At 30.1% G+C, this 16,012-nt stretch overlaps 1 protein-coding gene across 1 annotated transcript in view; it reads left to right on the top strand.

Annotated features, from left to right (window-relative positions):
- Positions 1 to 15,502, top strand: part of LOC147806286 (protein Wnt-4-like) — a 146,822-nt gene extending 131,320 nt beyond the window's left edge. Inside the window, exon 4 of the mRNA XM_087169096.1 lies at positions 14,166 to 15,502. Within this exon, the coding sequence (XP_087025222.1) occupies positions 14,166 to 14,633 (468 nt within the window). The 3' untranslated portion in view covers positions 14,634 to 15,502. The remainder of the gene's footprint in view (positions 1 to 14,165) is intronic.
- Positions 15,503 to 16,012: the final 510 nt, after the last annotated feature.

The following is a 16,012-nucleotide window of genomic DNA, read 5'->3' as shown; positions in this document are numbered from 1 at the left end:
AGAAAAAAATGAATTTTATGAATCGGTACTGATTACGGTACTTACTTATAGTACGATCGAAAAAGCTGCACATCCCTTAGTAGTATTTCTCACGCTGTTTTTTGACTTTATCATGTTCCTAAATTCCCACCATTTTTTAAATCCAGAAAGGCCATTGACCTGAAAAAAAGTAGAAACGTTGTCCACTTTAGTGACGACGATTCATCGGGTTTCTTCTAAACACCAGATTTCTTCAAAAATAGCTTTGACTTTGGGAATGCGTAGGGAATGCGACTTTGGGAATCATTGAGTCTGATGAGTTTATCGAGTACCAAATTTGGAGGAGTTTTCACATTTTTCATGCAAAATTAGTTCAATTTAGTGATCGAAGTAATTCTTAAATATATAATACTGGCAAATGCATTCTCAATTTTGTATCTGCTCAAACTCTTCTGCGAGCTCGTGTAGGTAAAAATTCACTTCTAAAAAATCTGAGACAAAATCTGTAAATTAAAAAAGTAATAAATTAAGCTATACATTTATTTTTTTTCCAATGATGGTTCTACGGTGCGGTGACCGTCCTTAATGCTAAGACAAACAATAATTAAAAAGTCTACATATCGGTAGTGATCATGGTGCTTTTTTATAGTAATATCGACAAAGCTGTATGTCTTCATTAGTACTTTTCCCGTTGTTTTTGAACTTGTCATTTATCACTTGTCAACTTATCATTTTCCTTATCAAAAACTTTGATTGGAATAGATGTAGTTTAGTTTGTAAAATCAAAAAATATACATCAACTGCTTGTATAAGAATTTTATTTATTCTCCTTCGCACATTCATGATTTCATTCAGTAATTGAAGTTTCAAGCCAACTCATCGAGAGTTGACATTATTTTATGAATATTATGTAAATTTAGGCTTACAAATAATTGAACATCTTTAATAAAAATTATTATTTCAATATATAAGAAATAACAAAACTAATATTAAGAAAAATTTAAAGGTAAAATGGAAAAAATTAAAAAATTTAAAAAAAGCGACCTATTTTTCATAGGATATGTTATTGCAGATGCTCAAAAGCATACCATGCTCAATCAAAACCTACTTGAAAAAGATTGGTAAATTCTACCACACAATTTACCAGTTACCACCCAACACTGAAAAAATTACGAAACAAATTAACCGGTACTTTGTGTATTAGCCGGTAATTAGTATTGTATTAGTCGGAAATTAGTGCCGGTACCTTGTGCCGTAAATTTACTAAATACTTTTTTGCCGCAAAATCCATTTTTACTGGAGCATGCTAAGAAACAAAAAAACTAATATACCGTAATTTTTGCAGTAAAAATTATTATAAAATCACTGAATCACTCTGATTAGATAAATATTACTGTAAAAAATACGGTATAGTGTTTTACAGTAGAAATATATTTTATGGATGATGTACTAAAAGTGCCGGTAATTTATTCTGTAATTTTTTACATTGTAGTATTATCCTTTGAGTGTGATAAAATTGCTAACTATATGTTGTCGTTCTTAATCTTACCCTCATTACAATCGTTAAACTCATTAATTTACTGTCATTAGGGGGATACCATTTTTCTATCTCAAATTCTAAAATGAATGAAGAATATGGATTTTTAAATTACTTTATGTCGCATTTGTTCAAGAGTAATGACGCTTTGTGTAAAAATTTAGTTTATCAAACTAAAGCATCCAACCAAGTTTTATGATTCGTTAGTAACACAGTTTCTAACGAATCGGCATAATACATCCCTTTTATATAATATATATATATATGCCAAAAAGAGACCGGATATATATATATATATATATATATATATACCAGAAAAAGAGACCGGAGTTTTATGCTGTATTTGACCTAAAATTATATAAAATAATAGAAAAAAAGTAGGAAAATGTGTTAAATAAAAATCTTCAAAGGCTTAGTCGGTATATTACAGTTGTAATACAATGGTTAATTAATTTTTATAGTTGTAAAAGTTTTTTATGTGCCTGAAATGGTAAATAGCTAACTCATTTGTAGGAACAAAAAATATTTTTAGTAAGACAACATCTAAATATTTGATCTGGAAATATCTCATGTGAAAATATTTTAGGTAAGGGTAGAAGCAGCCCACCAATGAACGTGCGCGTGCCCTGCATTCGAAAAATGATCGACCCACCTGAATAAAACAGCAGATTAATAATCTGAAAAACAAATGAAAGGTGTCTGAAAATTTGTGATCATTAAATAGCGATTAGAGAAACTTCATTTCTTTCATTATTATTTACACGTTATGCTATTTATCACAAGGATGATTTATTTCACTTGGCATTAATTATTACAGAGTCGTTTACATTATGAAGATAGTTATTTTATGAGATAAAGTAAGCATAAATAGCCAATATCCATACTACGTGATTCTAAAATTAAATTGTAATTCATTCAAAGGATAAGAAGCAAAAATTTATAATTATTTTAAATCTTTTATTAATATATATGAATTTTTTTTAAAAAAGAATATTTTAATAGCAATGAATAAAAAGTACTTATCTATTTTAATTAAAATAAAGTACTTTTAAAATATTGATATCGGAAGGTACAAAATTAATCATTTTTCGTTATTAATTTACATAACAAGAATAAAAAATGTATGCTAATTTTCAGTTTTTTTCATTAAAATAGATAATTTAAGGTCTCTAGATTCGAATTAAGATAAATCATACATCCAAATTATTTTAAATTTATCTAGCTAAAATACATTAGGTCAATTTTTAACTAAACATAACAATAACACATGAAAATTTTAACCGAAATTCAATGAGTTATATTGTCTTATTTCATTTTTTTTTATAGTTTAAACTAAAAAAAAAGTTCAATTTATGGAAATAATTTTTAAAAAAATAATAATTTTTACTTGTACATGTTTTAAAAATTAAGCAAATTTTTCGAATTTTCAGACTTTTTATCAATAAAAAGAAAACAAAAGTAAGCTTTTTATTAATAATATTAGAAAGTTTCTTAGACATATCTTAGAAGTGATAATTTTTTTCAACTTTTTCTAAAATAAAATTTAACTTTTGTTAAAAAACAAAAATAAAGAAAGACCATTTTACATTCTATGAATGTAAACGTATGAATTTAAAATATATAAGATCAAGTTTTAAGTAAATCTATAAGTTCTTTATCCCTTTAATTTATATGAGTTGCATTGTCTCATTTAGTTATTTTTGACTCGAATCTAAAAAATAAGATTGTTTAGCGACAAAGACTTAGAAAATAAACAAATTGAGTCGCATAATTTTAAAAGACACGAATTCTATAACTCATATTTTTCAATCAATAAAAAACAATTAAAAAGCAGTTTTATTTATTTGCTTACTTCTATGAATATTTGGCTTCCTATAAAGTTTTGAATCTTATTTCGTTAATTTTTATACCTTTCAGGGGTCTGTTTAGAAGAAATTTGGGTCCGTTAACGGACCCTTCACAAAATATCTTTCCATAAAAACGGACCCTTCACAAGACATTTTAACTTTAAAACGGACCCTTCACAAAATATTTTAACTTAAAAACGGACCCTTCACAAAATAATTTATCTTTTAATCGGACCCTTCACAAATTTGTTTATCTTCATTATTGTTTTGTTAATCGAATAAACCCTTCCCTGGTAGGAGTGAGGGAATAAAGGCAGATATAAACGAACTAAATTTTGTCTTCGACATTCAGCAGTAAATTCTGCGTTCAGCAGTATAGGCTAAATACCAAATATTTGTATGTTGAATCGCTAATTTAGTAGTTGCATTTGCTGTTTATTTTTTAAAATTTAATTTTTTTAATTATAACTTTACAGTGTTGAGCATAATCTTGTATGTCTTTACAATTTAAAAACTCCTTGAAAAAGTTTTTTTGCAATAACGGACCCTATTTTCACAAATTCACAAAAGCGGACCCTGGTTGAACGAATGTGACTTAACGTTTATTTTATATTCACAAATTACGAGTAATTTTTTCACAATTTTACCAAAAACGGACCTTTCACAAAATGTCTGGACAGACCCCTGCCTTTACGTTTCTGCTTTTCGATAATTTTATGGCTATGAATTTGTTCGAGAGAGAAGAAGATACTCTAAAAGCAAGAATATCTAGAAAATACTTTTTTGAAAAATTGCAAAGACTCGAAAATCTACTACATTTTATGATTTTTTTTAAAACTATTTGAAGGTGAAAACCTCCTCGTTGCTACAACTGTTCATGTTTCAGAATTTCCTACCTTATTAGTCTCTCGGAAAAAATTTAACGGTAAAAGTAATAATTTTCCCTATAAGAGAGATCTCGAAACATTCTGATAAAAGTTAGGAATGCCACTTTCGGAAATAAGACTCTCACTTTTGATTATTCAGCAGTTTTTGAACTGCATTTATCTTGAGAATCATTTCATCACGAAATCACGCAATTTGTGACGAAACGCAAACCCTCAAATTTATAACGAAAATATTTCCTCAACTCCTCTGAAACTTATCGCAGAGGATTGAAGATAATTAGTGGAATGACGAAACTAGAATGAAGACTAAGCATGAAGTTCGTCTCAATATAAACAGATCCCGGGTTCGAATCCTGCTTCGGGCATGGATGTGATTTATCTATCTACTTTATGTGTCCTTCTTATGTCATCGGGGAAACGTTGAGTCATCGATATGGTGCACAAGAAAAAGTGATCAACAATACCATAAGGCACCACAAATCCGTCATTTTTTTTCCTTATTTGAAAGAAAAAAAAGAAAGACGAAATATTTTTAACTTTTGAAAAAATGTGTTTCCTCAAGAAGTGATAGTTATTTCATCACTTTGACAAAATGTTCGCTAGGAGCATAGACCAGGAAACGGTTTCGTCAAAAACGAAGAAAGTTTTTTTTTAAAAAAATTTGAACATTGTTCACTGTACGAGAGCTTCCTGATCCCTGCTCCTCACCCATTTTTTGCCAATATTGTGGCTAAATATCTTTGTTTTTAGATTATATTTCTGGGAGTACATATAAGGAGGCTGCTGACAAGTGACTAAAATAAATAACGTTACTCTTCCATCATTAAATAATAGTACATATTCATTGAGTAAATAAAAAAAAATATGAGAAAATAAAATAGCAAAATTAGTAAAACATTTTAAATGGCCTATCAGGAAAGGGGAAAGTTTAAGAAAATTAAAAATAATTGAATACTGAACTGTTCTAAGAACAATTTCGATAGCCAAGACGTGTTTAGAATGCTATTGAAATTTTATTAAGAGATTCGGTGTCAATCACTATATTCTAACTTTGTTTACCGCTATATTATTTTTTACCTCTTTAATCTTACGCCGCGAGTGCAAAAGCAAAGATTGAAGTTATTTTCTGACAGTAATTCCTTGAATGTCTCAATCATTTTCGAATTCTTTCACCTATGGAACGCCTAAATTGGCAGCAAACGATTATGAGACATCCATTCCATTGTAAGAAAGAAGATAGAACTACTTCAAAGCTATGTTTTCTTCTCTAAACTTAAGAGATTCCACCAGTTTAAAGATTCATCAGTCACTATTATCTCCATTAAAATGTCGATGATGCAGCCTGCCGTATTCGGATCAGCGATGTGGACTCATGATTCTTGGTGCTGCCATCGCCTTCTTTAAACTTTGCTTACCAATTGACCCTAAAGGTTTGGGGCGATTAGGAAAATCCATTCTTTATGCGAGCTCGGTTTCGACTTTTCCTCACGTGATCTTGTACTGAAAGGTGCTGATGGTCAGTGAACCTTCAATACGAAAACATATCAGCTATATTAAATAATAATAATCAATGTTCTAAATCTTGTTTACAAGAGGTGATATATGCAATGATTGTAATGTGTATTGATTTATTTCAAAATAAGCTTTTTTATTAAAATCTTTAGCAATACAAAGCATTAATTTTTACTTATGAATAATTTTATAATAAAAAGCTTATAAGATAAGTTCCTAATTTTATTAAATAACTAAATTTTTTATGCGTTAATTTTGCATGTTCGGAATTAGATTTTTACTAATAAACTGAAAGGTTAATGGGTTTCTATTTTAGCTATATTCTATTTCTAATTAGTTAATATTACGATGAGATAATTTTTACATTTTCGGAATTTGAATGCAGCTACTAAGTAAACAAGCTAATAAGTGTAATGTAATTATTAAATTCTTCAGTAATAAGTAGTAAGTACCCTAGTATCATTATTTAACATTTAAAAACTAATGCCATAACCTGTTGTTGAACTATGCACAAATTCTTTTTTTACAAATATAAAATGAAAAAAATAAAAACAATATGTTGAAATTAATTTTCAGAGATTATTGATGCTGTAATCTAATTTTAAAGAGAAAAAAACAGTTGGTTTAGAACATGATCTTTTAACCCTTTGTTTCCGAATTTTTATTAAACATATCTATCATACTTTTTTCATCATTTTGTATTAATTTAGGTCAAAATAAGTGAAAAATATTATATTTAGCATTTTAATAATTTGTGGTTATGAAACACAACATAAAGCACCGGTGTCTTTTTCTGAGTTAAAGGTAAAATCATCCAATCACGACTCATTTCCGAACAATAATTTTTCAAATTTGCTCTTGTTTTGATCTAAGATCTTTCATTTACAAAGTCAACTATTGATAATTTTTGTATATAATTTTAAAAAAATTTGAATCTTCTTTCTTTGGATTTTATATTTTAACGCAAATAGTAGTTTTAACTTTAATAATAATATTTTAAAGCGATAATCTAACATATTTTTTTAGTAACTAATAAACCGTTTTTTTTTAAATTAAAAAAATACCAAAATATATTTTTACCTGTTATTAGAGCGTCAGAAAAAATATATATAAACGGACACCGGTGTCCTATAACGGTAAAACGATAACAAAATTTTTTTTTTTTTAAAAATAGTGAATGTTTCAATGGCTTTTTAGAATCATTGACAAATTTTCGATTCCAATGCTTTCATCTGAAATAAAATCATACATCAAAAACTCCTTAAATTATAAAATGCTGTACAATATCATTGTGGGCAATAATAGTTTAAATGCAGAAAAACTAAGAACAATTAAAATTATAAATTTGAAAACTATCTGGAATTCCATAAAAAAATATTGAAAAAATTGAATTCTTGTGCTAGTTTTAATATATTTATGTTAGAGAGTGCGTTTAGGCAAACTACACTGAGAAAAAAAATTATGGCAAAATTTACCGTGTTTCTGTCTCTATGGGAACACAATGCTAGGAAATTTTTGCTGAAACGTTTTGATCATGATTCGGGTAAAAGGACCATTAAAATAGTGATTTATTATATGGGTTTAAATTTCGTAAATGTAGTAAAAATTGTAAAAATGTTATTATGATACTTTAGAGCAGGGGTTTCCAACTTACATGAGACCGAGGGCCGCAATTAAAAAGACCAGTCAAATGGCGGTTCCGCAACTTTATCAAAATTTTATATAGGACAAAAAAAGGCTTCGCGGGCCGGATGCGGCTCGCGGACCGCCAGTTGGTAACCACTGCTTTAGAGTATGGCGTAAAAACAATCTCTTCGTTAAATTTACTTTTCAGTTTAATATTTTCTGATTAAATTTGTGTTAAGAACTATAAGAACTATAATTTTGAAAACCACAAAGTTTAGGTAAACCGTTATTATATGAACGGAAAAAATTACAAAAGAATGTCTTAAAGACCGTATATATATTAGTTTTTATAGACCAGAATTATGGCAGAATTTTACCAGACAAGTCATTACCATACAATACGGTAATTTTACCAGAATTTTGTTCTCTGAATTACTGTAAGAAAACTGCCTTAAAGAATGGAATATCTATTTTTTTTCTTCTTTTTCTGGTAAGTCAATGTTCCAAATTTATTAAAGAGAGAGAAAGCTTTAGATAAACAGTAATTACTTAATCAAAGTAAACTTTAAAAAAAAAAACACGCGCTCATCGCAGCTGCATTTCTTATGTTGTCACATTTAAGAAGTAGAAAATTCTCCCTAATTAGATGATAATTCAACAGAAACGGATGATAAGCATCGTTTACTTCTGGAATTTAAAAAAATATATATATCGTTTTCTTTTTTTCCTTCCAACTAACTGCACGCGATATGCATCGCGGCAACTTTTCAATTCGATTCCTTCATGAAGGCGGATTTCAATCCACAAGTTCTTCGTATTGTGAAAAGGCGTCTAATGTCATCATTAGACAAGGTTAATTGACAAGAGATCCTCCTGTTGAGCTTGGACCATTGGGCGCTCCTTGATAAAGCGTTGAGTTTTTTTTTACCCTTAACATCAACAGCATATAAAAAAAAATGAAGGTGTGGTTTGATTTCGAAACTCGTCTGTATTAATTTTTTTTTCATTATTAGGATAAAATATTTAACCTTTTTACATCGAAAGAAAGAAATAAGGGATAGTAGTAATTATCACGATTTGCGCAAACTCTAAGAATTTTTTTCTAAATTAAATTATTGTCAAACGAAACTAAAAAAGAAAAAAAAACATTTATATTTCTAGAGTTGTCTATAGTCTTTTTTTGTTTTACTAACCAACTTCGAAGGTATGGAATGAAGATTCCTTTTTTTATACTCTCGATCATAGGATTATATGTTTCTTTTATACCGCAGAACCTATAATATGGTTTTTATTAATATTGTTATTATTTCATGTTTTTTTTTTTTTTTTTGCTTGATCAAGTCATTAAAGGACTAGTCATTCGTTTGAATTAAGCAAAATTGCCTTTATTTTGATAAAGTACTGATGTATATTATAACAAGTTAGGGTAAAACTGACAGGAGTTTAGGAAACTAAAGAATAGAATTGCAATAGAAGGGAATTTTATGAGTAAATGCATTTCCAAAACGAAAGTAGTAAATATGTTCGCAAAAAAAATTTTTTTGAGCTACGGGATAGTGCAGATAAACTTATTAATATGAAAATTAATTACTGGACGAAATTTTTCGTATTATTATCTATTAGCCCATTATTATTTCTGTCCGTAATCTTGAAAAAGACTTTAAAAGAGATTGATATAACTATTTACCATTTAATAAGGTCTAATGAAATTCATTCTGAAAATAGCGGGCATTGTAAATAGGTGCAGAAGCTATTGTTTTATTTAAATAAAAATAAATCGTGGAAAACTTTATCATCCATCAACTAATTCTATTATTTCTGCCTACAATCTAGACGGAAGTTTCATATCTAATTCATTCTAAAAGTCATGTTTAACAATTATCCACTTAATATGTTCTGAGGAAATATGTTTGGAAAGTAAAAAAGAAATCAGGATATTTGTGCATAAATATATTCGCACGCAAAGAGACAACAACCAGTAATATTTTAAAATAAAAAGGATTTCATTTTCCTTGCAACAAACAGATAATTAAAGATTGGCACGATATATAACTTACGACGGGAATTTCTTACAATTGTACTAAAAATTACAACGATGAAGATGCCAAAAATATCTTCCTCGCCAAGCAGAATATTTGTTGCTAAAATAGAGAAAAATGAGATGCGTCAAAGAAATATTTTCTCTTTCGTTTTGATGATAAATATTCGATTTAAAAACATTGCGGAGTTTTTTTGAATTCATCACTTAGTATTATATGAGCAAACAATTTTGGTAAAATTTTCCGCACTGTATAATTATACATTTCTGCTTTTTTTTTTTAATCATAATTCTGGTTAATAAAACCAAAATATACGATATTTAAATCTTTCATTTGGCAAATTTTCCTTTCGTAGGGTAAATAGTTTACCGGAAATTCTGGTTTTGAAAATCATAGTTCTGATTTGGAAACATTTAGTAAAAAATTCAAAATAGAAAAGTAAATTTAACCGAATAAATAGTTTTATGCGATGCTCTAGAATGTTATGATAAAATTACCAAGTTTTGGCATTTATCAAATTTTATCTCATGTAGTAAAACCATATGTCATCATTAGTTTTACCATTGCCATTACCAAAGCGATTCGATAAATATTACAGAGCTTTTATTGTTACCATACAGCTAGAAACATGATAAATTTAAACATATTCTGACAGTTTTGACAATGCTTTTTTTTCGCAGTGTTTACAATAATTTCCCAATAGCCCTGAGATGCAGTCAGATTTAGTCGAGCCGAGGATATATAGTTATTCAAAGCCGATTTACTAAAATATTTGTCGAACAAAGAAGAAGCTTTTATTGTGCTTTGTCATTTTCCTTCCAAACACACTAATTTTTATGTTAAAATGTTTAGTATCCTTGCTACAAAAGGCAAAATTGATAAAAAAAAAAAATCATTAAAGATTTTCATGTGCTACACAGTACTTCTCTGTATGACATAAAGGAAAATGCTTTGAAGCCGTTTCTGCTAGTTGTCAACTTTAAGGATGAAATTGCAATTATACACGATCAAATAGTTTTTCTAGCAACCGAAATACACGAATCCCGGTCTGGGGAACCGTGTATTACTTTTCTTGCGGTCCTCTGTAGACTGACGGTAAATACACGGTTCCAGCACACAGGTCAAACATCATAGACTGCCGACAGTGAGCAGATAGGTGACCACTTTGATCAGCCTGCGTAGTAACCGAGGGTGCGCGGTATCAGTCCTCGTTAAAGTGTTCGAACGGGAAGTGCTTGACCTCACGCAGGTCGTTGGGCTACCAAGGCAGGGGAGCCATTCCCTCTGCAGAGGATCAAGATTGTGATGCAATGTCTTCAGATCATCCTCAGAAATGCTTCCCAATCTGTCGCCAATAACCCATTGAACAGCTCTAGTGTGACGTAAATAAATTACTACGACTACTAAAATATTTTGCCTTCATCTTTCGATTATTCCTTGTTATAACATTGCAGTGTTTCTATGTCTATCGCAGTAACTTCACCCTATTGCATATTTTCAAAATTGTATTAGAAACCTTTAATTGTACTTTTTATTTTCTGTTGTATTACTATCTTTAAAATACGTTCTTAATTATATTATTTACCACTTTGTTACATTCTACATAATCAATCTGACGCCCGGAGGCTGAGTGGTAGTGCTTCGCGCTCCCGTGCCACAAGTCCTGGGTTTTATCCTCGGGCCGGGCAAGGTTGACTCAGCCTTTCATCCCTTCAGTGGGTCGATAAATGAGTACCAAGCATGCTTGGGAACTAAACACTGGGGGTTCCGTGTTCGGCTGACCACCTGACCGAAACATCTGCTCCTGCACCCCAGAACCAAAAGTAAAGAAAACTGAGATGGGCACAGTAGGCCTTGGCCCTCAATGGGCTGTCGCGCCGCTGAGTTTAGAGTTTGTTACATTCTTGGTTACACTTTTTGCACTTCTGTAACAATCCTTGAATTATATCATACATAGATTTGATTGTATTCAATTATTTGATGAAACAGCATACATTTATTGCAATCTTTTATGTTTTAAACTTTGTATGATATTAATTTTTCTTAGTTAACTGTCACTAAGCCTCGATTTCGAAATCAAATGGACTCTGGTCTTGATTTTCCTAAAAACGCTTTAGGCGTACGTGTTGCCAATAAACAGCAGCGCATTAAAGAAAAACTCCACTTTTATTACCATTTAAAGAAGAATGAATTGCTTAAATGTCCCGCAACATGTTGCTCACTTGAAATAATGGACAGGTATTAAATATAGCTTTCTCAACCAACCCTGATGTGGATCAAATGATTTGTCCAAGACGCTGACAGAATTTATATTGGCAAGAAAAGATGGGTACCATGCTGATAATCTCAACAGGGGACAAACATTGCATCCATCTCAAGTGTCTGGATGATATAACTTAGATCAAATGCGATGAGCGTCAAACTTTTCCATTATGTTCTTCATAATTCAATAAAACCTAACCTACCTGTTTGAAAAGGTCATATACGCTTTCACCTCACTCTCCTGAACTTATTTGATGGTTTCGTAACAAATCTCATCCTCCATTCATCATGCTAGATGAGAGGTTGTCCCTCTTTCTCACCAAGTGTGAAACTCTCTTCGGCTATTTTTTCCACTAAAGAAACATAAATATTTAAAAAAAAAATATCTGCTTGAATAGCTTTGTAATTGAAGAGGATGGAAGAAAACGATTAGGCTGTTTTATTTTAGAACCGCTGAAGAGTTGCGTTTAAGCGCGCCTGGTGACAGTTTTAATAGCTTTGATGAAAGTTACTATTGCGTCGTTGCTATAAAAGAAAATTCGTATTTTCGGATGTTATATATTGCAGTGTAGGAGTGTTTACCTGCTTAAATTTATTAGGGTTTTTTGGTCTTTGGGTGCAATATATCAATAAGATGAATACTCTATCCTTGAACGCATGCCATAGTAGAATGTTATTGAAACTTTTATAATTACCAAAGCACCACCTACGCAATTTTTCATGAATAATGTAAAACTGAATTCTTCTTAACCATAAAACATACAAATGTTTATGTTACAAACATTTTTATGTTTTATTGTTGAGAAAAACACATAAATATTTGAAAACATACAAATGAATGACATAAAAGTTGGGAAAACTTTTCATCTTCAGTTAATTTCTTCATTTCTTCAGTTGGGAACATCCGGCATTGCATAAACAACGCGAAAAATCAATCCACTGAGTATAAAATAAAACATTTTACACGTTACTTAAAAGTTGTATAACAATGCCAAATTATGATCTATGTTACAAACAAATTATGATTATTATCTATATTATGATCTATATATATTATGATCTATGTTGACAAACAGCCAAATTATGATCTATGTTAATTTCACACTTTTAATAAGCATGATTATGATAAGAAAATCAATAAGTTTTATTTACTGCGCATGAGCTGCAAGTATATGGAACTCATGAAATAAGTTCCAAAAGTAGAGAAAACATGCTTAAAAAATTACAGAATAAGGAAAAAAGAGAAAAAGAAAATTATTTAAAAAAAATAATAATAATAAATAAGATCAATATTACGATACAATATTAGAAAGCACTCTTTTTTGCGGATATAATCGTTTGAGCTGATGAATGGATTATATCTTTTTTTCCGGAGTCTTCTTATTATTTTTTTAATTATTTTCTTTATCTCTTTTTTTCATTATTTTTTTCGCTTTGGTACCGAAGAATTGGGTGAAACTGCGCTATAAACTGGGCGCAAACATGGGGAGCTAAGAGTTCATCTATATTTTAACTTTAATTATGATTTCTAATTTTAGTCAGTAATATAAATCAGAGCTATATAAAACACTTAAAGGATGCTTAATAATTTACACAGGAGAAGCACAATAAGAAGTGGGCGGATTCTCCTACTACTACTACTCATCGACTCTACAGTCTATGGAGGACCTTGGCCTCCTTTATCACGCAACTCCACATTTTACGGTCCTTGGCCCTTATTCTCCAACTTTAGATATTCATTTTTTTTTTTAGATCTCTCTCTATCTCATCGAGCCATCCTTTTCTAGACATTTCCCTCCAGTTTTCCTCAATAGATTTTCTTCTATGTATTGTATTTTGAAAACTCAAGTAAATACTTTTATTTAAAACAAAAGAATATTTGTACTGCAATGTTATTAAATTAATTGAACTCACGTTGACCTTTACGAACTTCGTACAGTTCGTAACAGTTTCTTTGTTAACTGTTACGAAACGAACTCTGCTTTGCGTTTGTTTGAGGAAGGGTGAAACCTCTTCATGCCCCAGAGCAGTTTTTTGTTTAAATTCTGAACAAAGATGAGGAATGGATGAGGCAAAATATTTACGTTTTATCTTTAAACTCGGTTAACAGTTAACTTAGGTACGCCATTAAAGTAAAAGTTGACTGGTTGCGCATTTGCTTCAACCTTAAAAGGATTATAAGTTGAACCATTTTAAAATACAAATCAATTCTTTTTAAATTTGATAACACCATATCATCTTTCAACGATAGCGTGGTTCAATATGGCAACGTTGAATAACTTAAAGTGAGAGTATACGATATATTTTTTTTCTTGCTTTTAAAAATGATAAACAAAAGAAAAACTTGTTTTTACATATTGATTATCTATTACAAATAACCACTTCAAAATTCGAAAAAAATTGCAATATATTTTAAACTTGAAGTGTTTGAGGAATAATAACTTTGCATAATAATTTTTTTCCTATCGTTTTCTAGGTTATTGAATATAACATGAAAGTGGAATGCAAATGCCATGGTGTATCAGGCTCTTGCGAAACCAAGACGTGCTGGAGGGCATTGCCAAAATTTCGACTCGTTGGTTCCATTCTCCGAGAAAAGTTCGATCATGCAACTGAAGTACAACCACGAAGATCTGGTAAACGTAGCCAATTGGTGCCAATGAACGCCTATTTCAAATACCATTCGGATACCGACTTGGTTTTCTTGGATTCTTCGCCAGATTTCTGCGAGCGGGACTCACAGAATGAAACGCCTGGAACGTATGGGCGACAGTGTAACAGAACTTCTAAGAATATTGACAGCTGTGACAGTTTGTGTTGTGGACGAGGTTTTACAAGCAAAACTGAAACTGTGATGGAGAGATGCGATTGTAAGTTCTACTGGTGTTGTTTTGTGAAGTGTAGAGAATGTGAACAAGAAGTGGAATATAATTATTGTTTATAGAACGCAAAGAGTGACAATTTGCCACGTGATCTAAAAACCGTTCAGAATGTAAATAGTACTTAATCGTTTGCTGGAAAAACTACCGTATTTCTCAGCAAAACTGGATGAGGTTTTCAGGGCTACAGAAGATAAACATTTTGCAATGATCTGGATATCGTTCAGATAGTTTAATCGAAAAGCCACTGACAAACCAAGACACCTTTTTCTATGCTGAAACCTTGCTTCATTTTACCATGGCTTAAAAAAACTTCAGAGTGTAAATACTTATTTCAACATTTATTGGTAGTATTAAGGGATTGACAATCTAATCAAGATAATGCTTACGAGAGATATCTTGCCAGGACCTGAAAACTGTTTAGGATGTAAATATTTATTTCAACATTTGTTGGAAAATCGTAGGATTTTTTGACAACTTAGGATGCTTTCTCTTGATGCGCGAAGTGCGTCACTTTAAAATGACCCGAAAACTGTTTAGAGTGTAAATACTTATTCAAACGTTTGTTGGTAAAACTGTTTAACTTTTTGACAACCTGAGCTAGTTTTTTTTTTTCAGGGCTATATGGAATTTTGTATACAATTGGTACAATGCAGCTTCTAATTCCAATTACTTACATGCATTTTCCAAGATATGTACAAAGCTTAGAGTTTTTAACATCTTTCTGGAATGGTTGCGAGAAATAACTGTAATATTTAAAAGGTCTCTGTACTTAAGACTTAAAGTTATTTTAACAACATTTTAATTCTTTTTTTCTAACCCGATTCTGTCATTATTAACATTTTGATGTTATTTTTTAAAGGTAAGATATATTTATTTTATGAATTAATTAAAATTCATCAGAAGAAACCATTTTTACCATTTTAAAATTAACGTAGGATAAAAAAAAATATTAACATAGATAATTCAAAAAAAATTAATCTGCTGGTTTTAAATGCATTTATTCCAACCAAAATATATAATGTCACACTCCTTGTTATCCTTCCAACTTTCGCAATTTTACAAATAACCTGCCTTCCATCAAACGTGACATCCTTTGTGTAAATCATTATTGATATTGTGACATAATTACCGATTTTCTACACATTCTAAAGTGAAATTTCTCAAGTTTATAAAATTTTCCTGCCCTAAGCTCCTCAAGTATCGGATAACAAATGGTTAATTGATCAGATGGCTAAGATGAAATTGTTAAACTTATCATGACTTTTTACTTCCAATGGAGAATATAATATTAATTTAAATAATATTATTTAAAATTAATTAAAATTTTTAACAAAAAAATAGTTAAAAATTAATTAGAAAATAAAAATTAATTAAAAATTTTATTAAAAGTTTTTAACAAAAGAAGATTATTTCTCCACTAGTTAAAATTTCTGATAAATAA

This window comes from Parasteatoda tepidariorum, chromosome 8 (genome assembly GCF_982258835.1).
Source record: "Parasteatoda tepidariorum strain Cologne lab strain chromosome 8, Ptep-v5.0, whole genome shotgun sequence".
NCBI classification, from domain to species: domain Eukaryota; kingdom Metazoa; phylum Arthropoda; class Arachnida; order Araneae; family Theridiidae; genus Parasteatoda; species Parasteatoda tepidariorum.
This window is presented reverse-complemented; position numbering and strand designations above follow the sequence as displayed.